We start from the raw sequence: 22,393 nt of genomic DNA, 5'->3' as shown, positions 1-22,393 counted from the left end.
TTTCGTAAAGGCGACTATGATGGTCTGAGACAGTATTTAAATTCTATACAGTGGGACCAACTGATGATGTTACCAAAAAGCAATCTTGGAAGCTACTAGGCTTTACATACCAACTAAGAAATATTGTTCAAGGTTCAGGCCTGAATGGATGTCAGATGAACTAATGAGACATATGGCAGAGAAGAAAAATGCATGGGATACATATAAATTAACACGTGACACTGAAGCCTATGATAGATATAAGTTGATCTGTAAGCAAGTTACAAAGGAGGTTAGGCAGGCGAAGGCAGATTACGAGAAATCTTTGGCAAGGGATGCAAAGAAAAACAGCAAAGAGTTCTTTACTTATGTAAACTCTAGAAGGAAGGGGATGAATCAGATTGGTCCACTTGATATCGATGGTTCAACTGTTGATGATCCTGCTCAAGTAGCTAACAAGCTAAATGAATATTTTGCATCGACATTCACACATGAGGAGTTGTTCTGGAAGGGGAATGCCATAGATGAAGTAAACACTGGCAGTGAGCTAGATGTTCTTGTAATCATTGAGAGTAAAGTGGAGGAGAAATTGTTGAAGATAAATACAAGAAAGGCACCTGGGGTGGATGGGATCTATCCAGTTATATTAAAGGAGGCAGCAAAGGAAGTAAGCAATCCATTAGCCATAATTATGAGAGCTTCCTTGGAATCAGGGGAGGTACCCACAGACTGGAGATGTGCAAATGTAACCCCAATTCACAAAGGAGGATCAAAGGCAGACACAAGTAAATATAGACCTGTGAGTTTAACTTCTGTTCTAGGAAAATTAATGGAAGCACTGGTTAAAGAAGCACTGCAGGATCATCTTGACGAGACTTCAGTTATAGCTCAGACACAGCATGGTTTTGTTAAGGGAAGGTCTTGCCTGACCAATTTGGTTGGATACTATGATGTAGTCACAAAAGAATTGGATGCAGGGAATAACTTTGATATTATATATTTGGATCTTAGAAAGGCTTTTGATACTGTTGCACATGGAAGACTGCTCCATAAATTGGAGCAGTGTGGCATTGGTGGCAAATTGTTGCTATGGATGAAGGGATGGTTGAGTGGCAGAAGACAGAGAGTGGTAATCAATGGACACTGCTCATCGTGGACTAATGTTATTATTGGAGTCCCTCAGGGTTCAGTGTTGGGTCCATTGTTGTTTTCTGTATTTATAAATAATATTGATGATGGTATATCAAGCTTAATGTCCAAGTTTGCAGACGATACAAAGGTTGGCAGGGTTGTTAAGGACGCTACTGACGCTATGCTGCTGCAACAGGATCTGGAAGGGTTGAGCAGATGAGCTGAGAGGTGGCAAATGAAGTTTAACATTGACAAATGTAAAGTACTACATATGGGAAACAGCAACCCCAGAGCAACGTATCAACTCTGTGGTACTACACTGACAGTGGTAGAGAATGAAAGGGACCTGGGGGTGGTTGTGCAGGCTGATATGAAGTTCACTGAGCAGTGCAGACGGGCTGCAAGAGTAGCTCATGGTGTATTGTCAATGATATATAGGAATTTTTCTAGCAGGGATAAGGAGGTGATTATTCCCTTGTATAAGGCAATGGTCAGGCCACACCTAGAGTACTGTATACAGGCCTGCAGGCCTCATTTCAAGAAGGATGTAGAACTGCTGGAACGAGTACAGAGAAGAGCAACAAGATTAGTGAATGGAACAAAGGGGTGCTCTTACGAAGAAAGGCTTAAGTTTTGCGAATTACAGTGTCTGGAGACTAGGCACCAGCGAGGTGATCTGATGGAGGTGTACAAAGCCTTGAATGGTTTGAGCATGCTCAATGCTGATGGGATTCTTCCTCTTGCTCAGAATAATCACCTGAGAGGGCATAAGTTCAAATTGAGGAAAGACAGATGTAGGATAGATGTGCGGAAATTTGCCTTTAGCCAGCGGATGGTTGGTAGGTGGAACAGACTTCCATCCCTTGTCGTGGAATTTGATAGCCTAAATAAGTTTAAGGCTCATCTGGACAGGTATTTCGAACGAACAGAGGGGTGAAGTGGAAGTGGGTATTTTTTATTTATTTATTTTACTTTATTTTATTTTATTTTTTTTTGGCTGATGCCGCATAAGCTTGCTTTCTTGCATCAAATGCCTCTACTAATGCTAATGCTAATGTGCAACAGTATCAAAAGCATTTCTAAGATCCAAGTTCAGTAATACCCCGAAGTTACGCGATAGGTGGGTACGACGAAAATCGCTTAAGTCGAATTTGCGTAAGTCGGGGTATAACTTTGCATATAAATACATATAAATTTTGTTTAATTGGGACCAAGGACTAACAAAAACACTAGTTTAGAAGAAAAATATTTAATAAAATTGCAGTTCTTTATACATATTAATACAAAATATGTATTAAAAAAATAAATGCATTACGTTAAAAAGTTATTTTGATGTCGATGGCTTCATAAGATCTAACAAATTTGTCTGACGACACAGCGCCTTCTTTTTTTCACGCAGAATTTCTTCGTAGCAAGCTAATAATTTTTTTTATTCCTTGCTTTGTAGCTATAACGCGTTCTTCAATTGAGCTGAGACCTTCTGTCAAGCTTGCAATTGTCATGTGTTTTATGTGCTTTTCTGGTGGAACTGGGTCTGAAGTGTCAGATACTTCAGTGATGTTTTGCTCACGCATCTATATGAGCTCATTCATTGTCAGCTCCTGACTATGTGAATCCAACAGTTCATTGGCATCATCACCATTGACTTCCAAATCTAATTGCCTGGCAAGATTAACAACTTCTTCTATCACATGAGCGACATGTTCAGTTTCTGGCGTTGTTTTTGTCTCTGTTTTGAAAAAAAAATGGACAAAGTTACTTCCAGACACCATTCAATGTTTTTTTGTGAATTTCATCCCAAGATTCTTCAATGATTCTTACGGCATCTAAAAGATTGAATTGTTTCCAAAAGTCTTTAACAGATATCTCACTATTTTGTTTCATAGCTTCATTCAGATGTGCAAACGAATGCATCGTGTAGTAAGCCTTGAATGTTTTGATGATTCCCTGGTCCATCGGTTGAAGCAAGCTGGTTGTGTTTGGAGGCAAAAACACAACTTTCACACGTGGGTCGAAATTAATTAGTGTGGCAGGAGAGTGACCGGGTGCATTGTCAATAAGAAGCATCACTTTAAACGGAATCTGTTTAGACTTGCAATAACGTTCGACTTCGGGTATGAAATGGTGACCAAACCAGTCCTCAAAAACGGAAGCTGTCACCCAAGCTTTATGGTTTGACTTCCAAATCACTGGTAAGCTAATTTTAGATATACACCAAACGAAAAAATCAAGAACCGCGTAACTCGGAGTTTGCGTAAGTCGGGGTAGCGTAAGTCGAGGTATTACTTTATATAATATCAAAGTTATTCCCCGCATCCTGTTCTTTTGTGACTCCATCATAGTATCCAATCAAATTGGTCAGGCAAGACTTCCCCTTAACAAAACCATGCTGTGTCCAAGCTATAACTGAAGTCTTGTCTAGATGATTCTGCAGTGCTTCTTTAACCAGTGCCTCCATTACTTTTCCTGGAACAGAAGTTAAACTCACAGGTCTATAATTACTTGTGTCAGCCTTTGATCCTCCTTTGTAAATTGGGGTCACATTTCCACATCTCCAGTCTGTGGATATCTCCCTGAGTCCAAGGAAGCTCTCATAATTATGGCTAAGGGTTTGCTTACTTCCTTTGCTGCCTCCTTTAATATAACTGGATAGATCCCATTCACCCCAAGTACCCTTTTCTTGTGTTTATCTTCAACAATTTCTACTCCACTTTACTCTCAGTTATTACAAGGTTCTCTAGCTTACTGCCAGAGTTGAATACACCTCTGGCATTCCCCTCGCTGAATAACTCCTCATGTGTGAATGTCGATGCAAAATATTCATTTAGTTTGTTAGCTACCTGAGCAGGATCATCAACAGTTGACCCATCGATATCGAGTGGACCAATCGTATTCATCCCCTTCCTTCTAGAGTTTACATAAGTAAAGAACTCTTTGCTGTTTTTCTTTGCATCCCTTGCCAAAGATTTCTCTTAATCTGCTTTCTCCTGCCTAACCTCCTTTGTAACTTGGTTACAGATCAACTTGTATCTATCATAGGCTTCTGTGTCACGTGTTAATTTGTATGTATCCCATGCATTTTTCTTCTCTGCCATATGTCTCATTAGTTCATCTGCAATAACCCTTCCCTTTACCCCTAATGGTAGTTACTTCTTTGAGTAAATCCCACTTCAGCACACTGTGATCACTGCCACCTAGTGGTTCATTTATCTGCAGATTCTTAATGCATGAAGAATCACTGCTGATAATCAAATCAAGAGTATTACTCCCTCTAGTTGCCTCCCGAACAGGCTGATGTAGAAAACAATCGTCCAATAAATCCACAAAAGCCTTGCTAGTGTGTGAGTGACCAGCCCCCAAATTCCAGTCAATATCTGGGAAATTAAAATCCCCCATTATAAGACTCTCTGATTTACTGGCTCACTCTATTTGTCTGTACAGTTTCTTATTATAATCATCAGAGTCATTAGGACTATAGCACACTCCTACTCTCAATTTTGATCTCCCAATGCTTATGTCACACCAAACTGATGCGACACTGCACTGTCGACTGGCAATGTCGACTGGCTTCACTTCCTTGGATTTTATATGTTTCTTAACTAATAGCATAACCCCTCCTCCCTTCGTATCCTGTCTATCCTTTCTGTAGACATTGTACTCCCCAAATTCCAGTTCTGCATTCCTTATATCTGTGTGACACCACGTCTCTGAAATCCCAACAATATCTGCCTTTGATGTTTTGAGCAGTACCTCAAATTCATCAAATTTATTTACTAAACTCGTAGCTTTAGTATACACGCAAGTATACATGCATCTGTTCTTTTTCTTAGCTACCCTAACACAACCCATGTGTTTACTTGTACCCCAATGACTCCCAGCAGTCTCTGAAATATCCTGCATCTTATTTTCCAAGCCGCTGCTCATTCCAATAGAAGCAGTGCAAGAATCACTTTCACCTCTGCCAGTGGCTACTGTTAATCTATTAGTTCTTGTATCCCCCAAATCTAGCAGTTTTCTGACCCACCTAACACTGCCTCATTAGCATCAGCAAACATTATTGCACCCTTTCTATTTAAGTGTATCCCTCCCTGTAGAAGCAGTCCCTCCTGTTAACAGGAGGGACTGCTTCTACAGGCCTTATGGAATAACCCAAGGTTTGAGGAAATTGCAAGATTTTTGGGTGTGGGGGATTTTTATCATCATGACCCACTGTATTAGGTAGAAGCAATCAATTTTGTTGAAATGGATTACATTTGAATGAAAATTGTTCAATGGTCTTTGCCAGTGTCGTTGAGGAGACCTTAAGGCCTCACAGAAACAACTTGTTATTAGGAACAAGGGTAATATAAATGTATATTTACCTTACAATATAGATAAAAGTAATGCTTACTCACACATCTCAAGAATTCTTTTGTGGCTGAGGGTTGCGATGCTTCAAATGAATGTGAGGCTGTTTTCAAAGCAATCTTAAATTGCTTCAAGGAGTGTATCAAGGTACTAAACTGTACAAGAGCACTTAGGCTTAACTGTATCTTCAATAATGTCAAGAATTTTCAATAAAATGAGTGAATTTGAACTTCTGATTAGGACAGCTAACACTGACATAATAGACACCACATTATTACCACTAGGTAATGTGGTGTCTTGTGCAGGAATAGGGGTTGATGAATTTACTGTGGTATCTATAATGCATTTAGGAGTGATGAGCAAGATAGAAGGGATGGAGGGTAGATTATGCTTCTTATCAAAAGCTTTCCCAGATTCAGAACTTATGCATAGCATAGAATCTGTATGGTGTTGTTGAATTCAAAGGTAAAATTTTAACTAAATAAAAGTATGTTAACAGTGCTACATCCAGAATATTAGTGCACAAGTGTAAGAGAGAGAGACCAAGTATATTCATTAAGCTGGCACTTCCGTAGCCAGGTGGGCAGGAGCAGCAGTGCGTAGCACACGCTTCTTAATCAGACTGGGATTCGAGCCCGTGACCTCCAAATATGGGGGTTGCGGAAAGGTCAGGAAGTGACCACCGCATACCCCTGGAGCAATATGGCCTTAGTTACTAATGCTCCTAAAAACCAAATAACAACAACAACAACATTCATGAAGCTATCACTTAAGTAACAATATCATTTTTACTATTTTTTTTTTGTTTTGTGTTTAGTTTTTTCTGTCATGATGCAGAAACCAAGACCCTCAGTAACCTAATTGCAGACAAGAGGTTTACTGCCATGTGGTGGTTTCAAAAACCTGGGAGCAAAAGTCCCCACATTCAACAGTCACTACCCATTCATTTCATGTAGCTTTGGTGACAGCGTGGTTTGAGAGAGAGAGAGAGAGAGGTTCCTTTTTTTTTTTTTTAGGTATGTTTACATATTTATCATGTCTGTCTATCCACACGTAACAGACTGACTCCCATTAGATGTTTTGAAAATGAAATTTTTAATTTGATCAAAAATATTTTTTGAGCCATTCCAAATTTTATTAAAATCAAACATAAAAATCAGACAATTATATCTTTTTTACATATAAACTGTATGGAAAAAATAAATTCATAGATTGAATATAGTTTTAATGCAGTATTGTTAGCCTTATATAGTCCATGCATGCTTTGCATAGTCCATGCATGCTTTGTTACATAAGGTTCATGAACATGATGCTGCTTGTGAAGAGATATATGTATGTAGGTAGTAAAGGGGCTTAAAAATATATGGAAGAAGAGTAATAAACGTTATGCAGTTGTAATTAAATTGAATGGCTAAGTTTAGAGAATATAAATATTAAATATTCTATGGTCATAATCTTAGTAATTAATTAATAAGTTGAATTTTGAATTAGTCTTAAGAATTTAGTGTATCATTAAAGCATGTGAACCATAAATATAATTGCTAAAGCATTAAGATTCTGTTTACAGACCTGCCTTTCAATGGCTATGCAGGCTTTCTTTAGGTTTTAAGGAAGCAAGGCAGCTCCCAAAATGGCAAGCTATACCTACTCCCCTCCCACCCAACAATATTTTCTTTGTAAATCCATTAATTTCTCCAATAAATTCACAAGCGCACACACACACACACATAATAGCCTACACAACTTGCACATTCTTTTTTATTCTGAAAAGTTTAGGCTGTACTTTGGTGAGATGTACATATGCCTTAAATAGCAGCAGCAGTAGTAGTAGTAGTACAAGCATGTGGTGCAAGTAAGCAAGCTTATGTAGCATTAGCCAAAACCATTTCACACATCCATTCCCTCTAAATGTTTGTCCAGTTCCTCCTTGAATACATATTGAAATAACCAAACACTGTACTAAACAAGAAATGAAAGGCAAAAGAAAGGTATTATAGTGATGTATAAAAATAGAAAATGAATATTTAATAGATAATATTGTACATTTTTAAACATATTTTTATAATGCTTTTAATATATTTTTCTAATATTTTATGTTTAGGCCAGAAGGTTACCTCTATGATAAAGAAGCTATTTTGGAATACATTATTCATCAGAAAACAGAGATTGCAAAAAGGATAAAAGTGTATGAAAGGCAAATGAAAAGAGAGAAGGTAAAATTTAAATTACAGGAGCAAGTTAAATGAAATTGAGATTCTGTTTTTCGACAAAGTAATCTCTATACATTAAAAAAAGTTTTCTTCCTAGTGATATTTATTTGAGCCAGTGGGAGAAGAGAGCAAGGCAATTACGTCACATTATTGACAGCTGTGACATAGCGTTCACCAATCTTGTGCATGTGCTTCGCTGTATAATATTTGATGTTCCATTGTAATGTTTTTTGTATATTAATGAATATTGTATATTTATGCAAATAGTTTAGTAATTTGTGAATATATGTATAGTTGGTAGTTTAGTTAGTTAAATGAATCCCGTTTTTTGTAGTTTAGTTAAATGTTTTAGGCCTGCTCTTTCGGACGCAACAATATTCCTCATGCATTGTGGGAACCCGAAGCAAAAGGCCTTTTCCTAAGTGACCTATGTGAACGCAGGTAAATAATTACATAGTGATATTTATTTGACCTTGAATATGCTATGCACTACAAATCCACAGGTAAATAATTACATAGGTCATTTCCTGATTAGATGTTAAAAACATGACATAGTGTTTTTTTTGTCTGGCGGCACCAGAGGTCTCCCCCAACTCTGCGTTTTTACTCTGTGTAGAATACAATACTCTGCATAAGGCCAGGGTGTGATAGTGTGTGTTTTGTGAAGTGTGGGTTGTGTTGTTCCTCTGGCTACTTAGCCTGGGGCCACCACTAACAACCCCAGTTTCCGTCACCACCACAGGGAGGTGGGCCAGGACACATTAGGAGAGAAGAAGAAAGCACTGGTGGGGTGAACCTAGCGGGGTAGTCTAGACATCCAAGGAGGGCCCAAAAAAAAAATTATTGGAAGGGAGATAATGGGAAAATAGGAAGAGGGTGGGATAAGTATAGAACAGAGGGGGCAGTGTTGAGGCACTCACCTGATTTAAAAGGGGAGACAGTAAGGGGACCCCTGTTACAGGACACCCATCTTGGTCTTGAAGGTTGGGAGTTGAAATTGGGTGGTGGGGTGAGCCACCAGGCAAAAGGGGATTGGGCCACACAGGGTGGGGGAAGGAGATTGGGGGAAAGAGACTTAATCACCCCAGGTGGTAGGAATAAAAGAACACAGAGAAAGAGATTCCTATGGTGGAGCATCCTTTTTGCAGTTCTGTGCCACACTGGCCTGGGGTTACCCTAATGGCCAGTGTCAGCATCCCACATCATGCCAGCTAGGAAAAGCTACAGCATGATTGTCAGCTTGGATAAATGAGGCCCCTGAGGGCCTGCATAGCCATTAGTCTGTCCGGTGAAGAAGCTAAGATAGAATATGCAATTAATAATTTTCATTCACTTAACATTCACACAATTTTACTTTTTATAGTTTTTTCTTACACTTTTTTATTTTCTTTTATATATTAGATTAGATCAGTGTATTTCAACAGGTGTCTTTTTTACGTAGAAACGATTTGACTTACTTTGTCATACCTCTACATATTACGCAGAAAAGCATGTGTTGGGGGTTGGCGAGCAGGGGACAGAGCCCCCTAGTGTATACATTAAATAAATAATATATACACTCAGTGATCACTGAATTATGACCACTGCAATGGATTATGCCACATAGCTTGCAGTATAAAAAGCCAAAAAGCTTGATATGCTAGAGCAGTGTTGCGCAACTGGTGTGCCGCTATAAGATGACAGGTGGGTCGCAAACTTTGCTGAAGCTGTATATCTATAAATAATGCTATATGTATTATGATTAGAAATTGACAACTGAGAACTTTTACCTGTTGTAAGAAATTAACTGTACATTATTTACTCCTAATTATAGTTTTTATATATGTTCGTAATGCTACTAATGTTATATTTCACAATATGCCATTTTTACTGAAACACAATGCTGTATGTGTGAGACAGTAAATTATTTTTTGCATGAGTATCAACACTTGCTTTTTAAAGTTATTTGTTTGTTTGCCCTTCCAATAATTCTTGTTTTGTCCCTGCACTGACTGAAATAAGATGTTGCTTGTTAAAGTTAGATATGTATGTGCTGTTCCTTAAAAGTGTAAGGATTAGCAAAATATCCCCCATCTTTTATTATTTTATTGGCTTGTTTTGATATTTGTCCCTATGCTACTTAAACTTTATTACTTTGTTCCTGTGCTGATGCATTCACCCTTTGTTATACGACTATATTTTAAGGCGATAGATGTGCCCCTTCTTCTGTTCGAAGAGTATTGGTTCCGCATCTATTACTTTCAGTTTCCTCACAGCTGTCCTCTGAAATAGTCAGAAAACTGTGTTTGCAAGCCATAACATTGTTGATTTTACTATTTTCTTTTTTTAATAATGGACAAGTTCCTCATAAGGAGTATTCCATCTATAAGTGCAAATACTGAAAGTGAAGTTCCTGAAAAAAAGAAACAAAAATTAGTGTATGCAGACAGTATAGTGATAATTATTTGTCTTCTGGTGTGGTGATAAAACATGCCCAATCCCCCGAGTTTCTTTTGTGCGGAGAAAAACTCAGCAATGCAGCTATGTTTCCCAGTAAACTGAAACGGCATTTCTCAACAAAATATTCTTCTCTGTCATACAAAGATATCAATTATTTTCGATGGTCGTTGCAACAAAACAAAAAAACGGGCAACATTCATGACTTCGTCGATACGTGTTTCAGAAAAAGTAGAGGAAGCCAGCTATAAAGTAGATGAACTTATCATAAAGGACAAAAAGCCATACACAATAGCCAAAACTTTGTTAATACCAGCTTGTAAAGAGATGCCAAAAATAGTCCTGTGTCCAGAAGCTGCTAATGAAATTTCCAAAATTCCACTCTCAGCTGACATAATCAATTGCCAAGTCAGTGATATTTTGAAGACATTTTGAAGGAGAAAATCAACAGCAGTCAGAAGTTCTCACTTCAGATCGATGAATCATCCAGAGATGTTAGCAGTCATGCTAAACTTCTTGCTAACATTCAGTTCATTGATAGAGATGTAATTGCAACAAATTTCTTTTTTTGCAAAGTACTACTCGAGCAAGCCACCGGTGAAGAAATATTTCGTGTTACTGATGAATATATGCTCCAAATTGCATTAAATTGGAAGGATTGTGTTAGCATTAGTAAAGGCGCATGAAGCAAGAAAGCACGCTTACATAGCATCAGCCAAAAAAAAAAAAAAAACCCACCCCTTCTAATTTCACCCATCCACTCGCTCCAAATGTTTGTTTAGTTCTGCCTTGAATCTATTTAAACTATCAACTTCTACAATGACAGATGGAAGTTTGTTCCAGCAATCAACCATACGCTGGCTAAAGGCACACTTACGCATTTCTATCCTGCAACTGTCTTTCCTCAATTTGAATTTATGCTCTCTCAGATGATTATTCTGGGCAACAGGAAGAATCCCATCAGCATTGAGCAGGCTCAAACCATTCAAGTTTTTATACACTTCAATCATCAGCCAAAGGTGCCAAGTCTGGAGACCGGCACCTTGCAGGTGCCGGTCTCCAGACACTCCAAACACTGTAATTTGCAAAACTTAAGCCTTTCATCATAAGAGCAAGGGCTAAACAGATGAATCTGCATCCATGATAGGTCGAGTTAAAGGCATTTGTAGCTAAAATGTGCGACGTGAATCCTGACGTACAATGTGACCATTGTTGCCATCTACTCTGAAAGTTGTGCTGGATGAAATAGTAAAAGTCATTAGCTTCATCAAATCGCAGCCCCTCAATTCTCTGCTTTTTTTTTTTTTTATTTTGTGTCAGGAAATGAGATCTGAACATACCACACTCCTGCTACATACAGAAGTACAGTGGTTGTCATGTGATAGTGTTAATGTTCTTTTTTGGAATTAAGGAGGAGGTACAGACATTTTAACAGTTGAGGGGCATCAATATGCAGAGTTATTTGCAGATGATGAATGGGTGACTAGGTTGGCATATCTTTCCGATATTTTCATTCACCTGAATGGGCTGAACCGAAAAATGCAACGAAAATCTTTTTATGAGTGTGGATAAGATTCAAGGCTTTCAGAATAGCATTATTAGCATTAGTAGAAGCATATGATGCAAGAAAGCAAGCTTATGCGACATCAGCCAAAAAAACCACTTCAATTTCAACCCTCCGTTCATTCGAAATACCTGTCCAGCTGATGCTTAAATTTATTTAGGCTATCAAATTCCACAAAGGATGGAAGCCTGTTCAACTAAACAACTACCCGCTGGCTAAAGGCAAATTTCCGCACATCTATCCTACATCTGTCTTTCCTCAATTTGAATTTATGCCCTCTCAGGTGATTATTCTGAGCAAGAGGAAGAATCCCATAGGCATTGAGCATGCTCAAACCATTCAAGGCTTTATACACCTCTATCAGATCACCTCGCCGGTGCCTAGTCTCCAGACACTGTAATCTGCAAAACTTAAGCCTTTCTTCGTAAGAGCAACCCTTTGTTCCATTCACTAATCTTGTTGCCCTTCTCTGTACTCATTCCAGCAGCTCTACATCCTTCTTGAAATGAGGCCTCCAGACCTGTATACTGTACTCAAGGTGTGGCCTGACCATTGCCTTATACAAGGGAATAATCACCTTATCCCTGCTAGAAAAATTCCTGTATATCATTGACAAGACACCATGAACTACTCTTGCAGCCTGTCTGCACTGCTCAGAGAACTTCATATCTGCCTGCACAATTGCCCCCCCCCAGGTCCTTTTCCTCCTCTACCACTGTCAGCGTAGTACCACAGAGTTGATACGTTGCTCTGGGGTTACTGTTTCCCATATGTAGTACTTATTTGTCAATGTTAAACTTCATTTGCCACCTCTCAGTCCATCTGCTCAACTTTTCTAGATGCTGTTACGGCAGCATACTGTCATTAGTGTCCTTAACAACCATGCCAACCTTTGTATTGTCTGCAAATTTGGACATTAAGCTTGATATACCATCATCAGTATCATTTATAAATACAGAAAACAACAATGGACACAACACTGAATCCTGAGGGACACATTAGTCCATGATGAGCAGCGTCCATTGATTACCACCCTGTCTTCTTCCACAAAACCATCCCTTTATCCATAACAGTAATTTGCCTGCAGTGCCACACTGCTTCGATTTGTGCAGCAGTCTTCCATGTAATATATCAAAAGCCTTTCTAAGATCCAAATATATGATATCAAAGTTATTCCCATGCAGTTCAGGGTGCCTCCGTAGCCAGTTGGGAAGGAGCCGCAGCAGTGCATAGCACACGCTTCTTGATTAGACCGGGGTTCTAGCCCGTCACCACCAAATATGGAGGATGCGCGAAAGGTCAGGAAATGACCACCGCATATTCCCGGAGCAATATGGCTTTAGTTGCTAATGCTCCTAAAATCCAAAATAACAAACAAACAAGCATCCAGTTCCTTTGTGACCACATCATAGTATCCAATCAAATTGGTCAGGCAAGACTTTCCCTTAACAAAACCATGCTGCTTCCGAGCTATAACTGAAGTCTTGTCTAGATGATCCTGCAGTGATTCTTTAACCAGAGTCTAGATGATTCTTTAACCAGTGCCTCCAGTAATTTTCCTGGAATAGAAGTTAAACTAACATTACTTGTGTCTTAACAGACATAAGTAACTTAACATTACTTATGTCTGTAATTACTTGTGTCGCCCTTTGATCCTCCTTTGTGAATTGGGGTTACATTTGCACATCTCCAGTCCATGGGTACCGCCTCTGAGTCCAAAGAAGCTCTCATAATTATGGATAAGGGTTTGCTTACTTCCTTTGCTGCCTCTTTTAATATAACTGGATAGATCCCATGGATGAATAGGCCTATAGCACACTCCTACTCTCAATTTTGATCTTCCAATGCTTATGTCACACCAAACTGACTCGACACTGCACTGTCCAGCGATGTCGACTGGCTTCACTTCTTTGGATTTTGTGTGTTTCTTAATTAATAGCATAACCTCTCCTCCCTTCCTATCCTGTCTATCCTTTCTGTAGATGTTGTACTCCCCAAATTCCAGTTCTGCATTCCTTATATCTGTGTGACGCCACGTCTCTGAAATCCCAAAAATATCTGCCTTTGATGTTCTGAGCAATACCTCAAATTCATCAAATTTATTAACCAAACTCCTAGCATTGGTGTACATGCAAGTATATATATGCACCTGTTCCTACTCTTAGCTACCCTAATACAACCCATGTGTTTACGTGTAGCACAATGACTCCCAGCAGTCTCTGAAATACCCTGCAACTTGTTTTCCAGATCTGAGGGTGGACAGAACATTGTGAAATGCAGTTGGACACATTTTGGTTCAACAAGAAAAGAATACCCGGCTAGCTCTGAGATGGCAATGAATGTGTTATTACCATTTTTGACTACATATTTGTGTGAACTGGGCTTTTAGACTTTGACTGAAATTAAAACAAAGAGGAAGAGACTCAGATCCATTAGTGAAGAAATGAGGCTTGCATTGTCAATGATTCTGCCACACATCAGCTGTCTGTGTTCAGCACAGGAGGCATAATATCACATTGAAGTTATGTAGTTATTTGGTTTAATCCTAATAGAATTTGTTTTTTTGCTTTGCTTTGCTTTTGTAGAGTGGTTTAGGGTTCATAAAATGTTGATATATGCATGAGCTAATTTCTGTTGGATTGTTGGAACAATAATAATTGATTCTATTGTAACATAGCATATTTATATTAAAATTGCCTTAAACTATGCTATTTGGGGGGATTAATATTTTGATGTGCTGCGTTGTGTCATGGATAACTTAAGTTGTACTGTGAAGAGAAAAAGGTTGCGGAACACTATGCTAGAGCAGTGGTAATTTTCATCGTCATGCAACTCAAAGTAATAAAGTAGAAGTTATAGGATGTGAATAATGATATCATGGAGTTTCCAAAGGGCATGATTGTGGGAATTCGTGCATTGGGTGTTCCATATTTGGAAATGGCATGCCTTGTCGGTTGTTCACAGCCTACTGTGGTTAAGTTGTACAAAGAATGGAGCTGAACAGGTTAAACCACCTCCCTTCGACAGAGCTGTAAAGGATGAGTGGATGTTAGTGGTGAGAAAAGGGTTCAGCACATTGTATGAGCTCAGTGGCAGGTCACTGTGTGAAAGTTGACATCACAATACAATATGGGGAATGCAAGAATAATATCCCAAATGACAATGAACTGCACACTCAAACACTCAACAGATGACCCAAGAGACACCTTTCCTCACCACTGATCATCATTGGTGGTGAATGCTGGGGTGTTAACAACACACTGGTTGGACACTAGAGTGGTAGTTGAATAAGTCCAGATACCTGGTGCAACACTCCATGGATGCCTTTGTGTGTGGTGCAAGAAACATGAGTCCATGTACCCATTGTGTATGGTGCCCACTATCCAGGCAAGTAATAATGGTTGCTTAATATGGGGCATGTTTTACTGGCAAGAACTAGGACCCATGGTGCATGTGGACCAATATCTCACTCACTGGTGAGGTGTAACAGCAGCTCTTAGGACACCATGTGTACCCGGCCATGTTGCATATTTTTTCAGGACAGAAACGGGATCTTTCAAGATGATAATGTGCTGTGCCACTGGGCTTGCACTGTGCACAAATGGTTTGTGGAAAGATATCACCCATCTTCATTGGCCTTCAGATTTGCTTGACCTAATCCAACCTGTGGGATGTTTTGAAATGGGAGGTGAGGTGAATGGACACACAACAGTCATCTATTCCAACACTGTGGAAAGCTTTGTGGGCAGGTTGGCTGAAGATTTATTGTTATTATTATTAGTGGCATATAATGAAAAGAAATAAACTTATAAAGCAATAGCAAAAAAAAAAAAAAAAAAAAAAAATATCCACATCACTTGTCCACTCCCTTTAACAATTTTTCTAGTTCTTCCTTAAATTTATTCAAATTGCTCACTTCCACAGTACTAGATGGAAGTTTGTTCTAACAGTCATCCATCTGCTGGCTGAAGACAAACCTCACATCTGTTAATGTTGCCAAATGTGCGTAATCTGAGCAAGAAGAAGGAAAAAAGAAGAATGCCATTAGTATTGAGCTTACTCAATCCATTCAAATTCTTTAAAAGCTTAAATAGATTACCTCGCTGGTGACATGTCTCAAAATGCTGCAACTTGCAGAACTGAAATCTTTCTTGATAAGACCAACCATTCACCTATCTCGTTGCCCATCTTTGCACCCGTTCAAGCAGATCTACATACATACTTCCTGAAATGGGGCCTCCAGACCTGTATGCTGTACTAAATATGCAGCCTAACCATTACTTTATATCAGGGATGGCCAACAAGTCGATCACGGCTTTAATTTGGGTCAATCACGACAAATTTTAAACATATATATAAAAAATAGATTAGGCAAAATATAAATGTTATTATTATTATACGCCCCACTGCATATGCTTAATACAAATCCGTTGAACCACGTGATTACTCTTGTCGCCACGTAGCAGCTAGGCTTGTTTAGTGAAAACTCACGCAGTTATGTTGTGGAGAGCATAGTGTATGTGTCTAATAGTGTAAAAGTAAAACGTATCATTAATTTTCATTAAGAGTACATTAAGTACATTAACTAGAATACAATTTTTGTAATAAAAAAAGAAAAATGTTTGATTTGCAATGCTTCCATTGCTATACCCAAAAAAAAGAAATTTAGTAAGGCACTTCAACGCACTCAATGGTAAATACCAATCGGATTTTCTGCTGAATAGTGATCTTAGAAAAAATAAATTAAAAGAACTTAAATCCACATTATTTGCACAACAGAATTTCTTCGTGACACCTAATTTATAATCTAAAGCAGTAACTTATTTAAAGTGAGTCTTTCAAAAAAATGCAAACCATTTTCTGATGGTCGATTTTCATCAAAGACATTTTTCGAAATAACTTCTCTTTTTGAAAATTTTGAGAACAAAAATGAAATTAGAAGTGCTCCTCAAGGTCTGCAATTATCTCGAAATACTGTGATGCGACGCATCGAAAAAAGATTAAAAATGTGAGCGAACAATTGCGTGCTGATATTGCTAATTGTGTGTCCTTTTCTTTACAACTGAATGAATCTACAGACATCAGTGGTACAGCTCAATTGCGTGTTTTTATTCGTATGGTTTTTGATGATTCTGCCACTAGAGAACTGCTGGGTATGGTTTTGTTAAAAGAAAGAACTAGAGGTCTTGATATATTTAACGCATTCAAAAATTTTATTGAAAAAATTAAATTACCACTATTTAAGCTTGTATCAGTAACAACAGCTGGAGCTAAAGCAAGGATGGGGTATCTTAATGGATTAGCATTAGCATTAGCATTAGTAGAGGCATTTGATGCAAGAAAGCAAGCTTATGCAGCATCAGCCAAAAAAAAAAAAAAAAAAAAAGTAACATAAATAAATAAAAATAACCACTTCCACTTCACCCCTCTGTTCGTTCGAAATACCTGTCCAGCTGAGCCTTAAACTTATTTAGGCTATCAACTTCCACGACAAGGGATGGAAGTCTGTTCCACCCACCAACCACCCGCTGGCTAAAGGCAAATTTCCGCACATCTATCCTACATCTGTCTTTCCTCAATTTGAATTTATGCCCTCTCAGGTGATTTTTCTGAGCTAGAGGAAGAATCCCATCAGCATTGAGCATGCTCAAACCATTCAAGGCTTTGTACACCTCTATCAGATCACCCCGCTGGTGCCTAGTTTCCAGACACTGTAATTTGCAAAACTTAAGCCTTTCTTCGTAAGAGAACCCCTTTGTCCCATTCACCAATCTAGTTGCCCTTCTCTGTACTCGTTCCAGCAGCTCTACATCCTTCCTGAAATGAGGCCTCCAGGCCTGTATACAGTACTCTAGGTGTGGCCTGACCATTGCCTTATACAAGGGAATAATCACCTCCTTATCCCTGCTAGAAAAATTCCTATATATCATTGACAATACACCATGAGCTACTCTTGCAGCTCGTCTGCACTGCTCAGAGAACTTCATATCTGCCTGCACCACCACCCCCAAGTCCCTTTCATTCTCTACCACTGTCAGTGTAGTACCACAGAGTTGATACGTTGCTCTGGGGTTGCTGTTTCCCATATGTAGTACTTTACATTTGTCAATGTTAAACTTCATTTGCCACCTCGAAGCCCATCTGCTCAACCTTTCCAAATCCTGTTGCAGCAGCATAGTGTCAGTAGTGTCCTTGACAACCCTGCCAACCTTCGTATCATCTGCAAACTTGGACATTAAGCCTGATATACCATCATCAATATCATTTATAAATACAGAAAACAATAAAGGCCCCAATACTGAACCCTGAGGGACTCCACTAATAACATTAGTCCACGATGAGCAGTGTCCATTGATTACCACTCTCTGTCTTCTCCCCCTCAACCACCCCTTTATCCATAGCAGCAACTTGCCTCCAATGCCAGACTGCTCCAATTTGTGCAGCAGTCTTCCATGTGCAACAGTATCAAAAGCCTTTCTAAGATCCAAGTATATAATATCAAAGTTATTCCCTGCCTCCAGTTCTTTTGTGACTGCATCATAGTATCCAATCAAATTGGTCAGGCAAGACTTCCCCTTAACAAAACCATGCTGTGTCCTAGCTATAACTGAAGTCTTGTCTAGATGATCCTGCAGTGCTTCTTTCACCAGTGCCTCCATTAATTTTCCGGGAACGGAAGTTAAACTCACAGGTCTATAATTACTTGTGTCAGCCTTTGATCCCCATAGCATTATGCCAAAAGGATGATGAATTCCCATATTTCTTGAGTTACCACTGTATCATCCAACAACAAGTATTAGCCAGCAAAAGATTAAATACTAAGTGTTACGGACATAGCTTTCAAAATCGTGAATTCCATCAGAGGACAATCTCTTCAATGAAGACTTTACAGAATGAAACTCGATGAAAATGAATCAAATCTGATATTACACACAGATGTGAGGTGGCTGAGTCAGAGTAAGTTTCTACAGAGATTTCGGAATTTGCTGAATGAAATTTAAAAAAATTGTTGATCAAAGGGGAGATGATTATCAAGCTACAAGATACGGAGTGGTTTTGTGATCTTGCTTTTTTGGCAGATTTTACCAGTAAATTAAGTGATCTGAATTTGGAATTACAAGGAAAAAATAAAAATGTGGGTGACATGATTAGTAGTATTTCTGCATATAAATTTCAATTTTTGACAATGGCTAAGGATCTCAAAGAAAAACAATTCGATCATTTTGCAAATATTCAAGATAATTTGCAAAAATATTCTGCTTTTGAATTAAATAGGGAGAAATATGTTTCTAAAATTGATAAAGTTGTGGATGATTTTGAAACAAAATCATCCACAACAAAAAAACTGAAAACAAATATATTCAATATATTTCTTATCCATTTAATGTCAACTTAGATACGAAACAAATTGCAGAAAAAATCGCTGAGATTTTTCACATGAAGAAAATATTACTTGGAAATGAAATTATTACATTGCGAAACGATATCTTCCTAAAAGCCAGATAATCAGAAAAAGACTTTTGGAAATATGTTTGCCGAGAAAAGTACTGTAAAAAAATGCAGTGAAATTTTAAATTCCTGTTTTGGTTCCGTATATCTCTGTGAATCGACCTTTTCGTATTTGAAACAAACAAAGACGAAGAATCACCCTACGCTTATGGACTTGCATACAGAAGATTCTTTATGGTATATTTGGCCTTACCACAGTATATTCCCGATTTTGAAAGCTTAGCAGATGAGATGAAGACACAAACTTCGCATAAATTAAAATTTTAAATACGTATGAATTTAAAATAAGAATTCTGAATTGTATTTAAGTTTAAAAACTATTTTTCAATAGGTGTTGATTAACTTTTTTAACCATGTGTGATGAAATTTTTGAGTGGTAGATTGCGGCACATTTTGAAGAAAAAAAGTAGATCGCATCACAAATTAAGTTGGCCATCCCTGCCTTATATGATGGCAAGGGTGGCCAACATATAAGGCAATTCCTTGTGCTTGCTAGAAATGTTCCTGTATCTCATAGACAAAACTTCATGAACTGTCTTGGCAGCCTGTCTGCACTGCTCAGAGAACTTCATATCTGACTGCACAATTACCTCCAGGTCTTTTTCATTTTCCAGTGTCCTGAGTATAGTATCACACAGTTGGTATGTTAATCTGGATTTACTGCTACCCATATGCAGTACCTTGCATTTATCAATGCAAGGTGCCTTGCATTGATACCCTGCATTATTTCTTTTAACTACCATTTCTCAGCTAATTGGCTCATTTGTTTAGATCTTTTTGCAGTGGCTTACACTGATTACTGACATTAACTACCCTGCCAACTTTTGTATCACTTGCAAACTTAGACATTAAGCTTGATAAATCTTCATCAGTATCATTAATAAATAAAGAAAACAACAGTGAACCCTGGGGGACTCCACTGATAACATTTATCCATTAAAGCATTGTTCATTAATAGGCCACTCTCTATGTCTTCTCCTACTCAACCATCCCTTTATCCTAAACAGTAACTTCTCCTTAATGCCACAATTCTCCAATTCCCACCTCCGTAGCCAGGTGGGAAAGAGCAGCAGTGCGTAGCACACGCTTCTTGATTAGACCGGGGTTTGAGCCTGTCACCGCCAAATACGGAGAATGCGGAAAGGTCAGGGAATGACCACCGCATATCCCGAAGCAATATGGCCTTAGTTGCTAATGCTCCTAAAAAAAAAAACTAAAAACCAAAATCTCCAATTTGTACAGCAGTTATGTGCAACAGTATCAAAAGCTTTCTTGAAATCCAAGTATATGATATCAAAGTTATTTTTTGCATCCAGTCCTCTGTTACTGCATTATAATATCCAATCAGATTGGTCAGATGAGATCGCCCCCTTAACAAATCCATGCTGTGACTGCAATATATGTTATTGGCTTTAGAAGAGGCATATGATGCAAGAAAGAACACTTATACAGCATCAGCCAAAAAAAAAAAAAAAGAAAGAAAGAAAGAAAACGTCCAACTATGCCCATCCATTCACTCCAAACGTTTCTCAATTTCTTCCTTGAATTTATTTAAGCTATGAACTTCCACATTGACAGATGGAAGCTTGTTCCAGCACTCAACTACTCGCTGGCTAAAGGCAAATTTCTGCACATCTATTTTGCGTTTAAGCTCACTCGGGTTTGTAATCTGAGCAAGAGGAAGAATCCCATCAGCATTGAGCCTGCTCAAACCATTCAAGGTCTTATACACCTCAGTCAGATCACCTCGCAGGAGCCTAGTCTCCAGATGCTGCAATTTGCAGAACTTAAGCCTTTCTTTGTATGAGCACCTTTGTTCCCCTCACTAGTCTTCCTAAAATGATGCCTCCAGATCTGTATGCAGTACTCAAGGTGAGGCTCGACCGTTTCCTTATACAAGGGGATAATCATCTCGTTATCCCTTCAAGCAAAATTCCTATATATCATTGACAAGACACCATGAGCTATGCTTGCAGAGTCTGCGAGAATTGCAGACACTTTCAAATTTAACCCTAACTCGCAACTTTTTTTCAACATTTACCTGTACTTGTTAAGTAAGTCTACGGATCTCCTACACTTAATGTTATTGGTGCCAATGTGTACAACAATATCACCTCTTGTGCCTTAAAAGATGATAACTACTGTACAGCATCATCAATTGCCCCTGGCAGACATACCCTGGTCCTATTCTGCCCAATTTTGCACAATGTTTCCCGTTTCCTTGACAATTAAATAGCTGACAGTAACTAACTCCTGCAGGACTGGCACATTCTGCCCTAAAGATTGCAGCTGTGTTGCCTGATGCACAAGAGTGAGATCTGGCATTGAGTTTTGCAGCTGAGAGCTTGATAGGCCCCCATTTTAATTCCTTCGAGGGCATCTACCCTACACCTCAAACTCTCATTGATGCCCATCAGAATGCTGAGTTGGTGCCTGGATCGTGGCCTGTTCCAGAAAGGTCCACAAACATTTGGCATTTTTTTAGACTGTGATGCTTTGGAGAATTGCTCGCTTCAGTTCTCCCCTGAGCCACAGCACTCTCACTACTTGGTGCATATTGCTTTGCTGCTCTAGTCTGGGGTATGGTTTCCATTTAAATCCAAGTTAATTAACAATGAAAATTAATAAGATTTATATATTTAATTGATTATTTGACAATACTATATGAAGCTAGCAGATTCCTAATACAGTGCTACGTAATACTCTATCTAGTTTTACGTTGAACCTTGTGCTATCAAGTTCAAGATATACGTTACACTATTCTATATCGATCTAATATACTACAACAATGGCAGCAAGTTTCAAATGGTATAAGGTTCTACGGATACTAAGTAGTACCCAAAAAAATCTCTATCTAAATTCAAAATAAACTAAATAGCATGACTAGGATTCTAAATCTACTTCTAGAAAATAAATTAATATGTCAATAAAATGGTAAAAATTTAACAAAAACTTATTCGTTTGCTGGTGACATAAAATCTTCACCCACATGTGGATATCATCGTTTCCAAAAAAAAGTAAAAAAAAAAAAGTTCTTGTGTAGATGATCCTGCATTATTTCTTTATCCAGAGATTCCATTATTTTTCCTAGAACAGAAGTTAACCTAATGAGTCTAATTACTTGTTGCCCTTTGTTCCCTCTTTCTGAATTGGGGATAATTTACATATCTCCAGTCCACAGGGACCACTCCTGAATCGAAAGTTGCTCTCATAATTA

At 38.4% G+C, this 22,393-nt stretch overlaps 1 protein-coding gene across 4 annotated transcripts in view; it reads left to right on the top strand.

Moving 5' to 3' along the window:
- Positions 1–22,393, top strand: part of LOC150077326 (nitric oxide synthase-interacting protein) — a 261,026-nt gene that overhangs the window by 48,050 nt on the left and 190,583 nt on the right. For all 4 annotated transcript variants that reach the window (XM_090386806.1, XM_090386807.1, XM_090386804.1 and 1 more), the window contains one exon: positions 7,559–7,670. In XM_090386806.1, the coding sequence (XP_090242932.1) occupies positions 7,559–7,670 (112 nt within the window). The remainder of the gene's footprint in view (positions 1–7,558; positions 7,671–22,393) is intronic.

The sequence above is a fragment of the Mastigoproctus giganteus genome, chromosome 12 (genome assembly GCF_048544385.1).
Source record: "Mastigoproctus giganteus isolate SK-2022 chromosome 12, ASM4854438v1, whole genome shotgun sequence".
NCBI lineage: Eukaryota > Metazoa > Arthropoda > Arachnida > Uropygi > Thelyphonidae > Mastigoproctus > Mastigoproctus giganteus.
The sequence above is the reverse complement of the archived record's forward strand: the minus strand, read 5'-3'. Positions and strand labels throughout refer to the sequence as shown.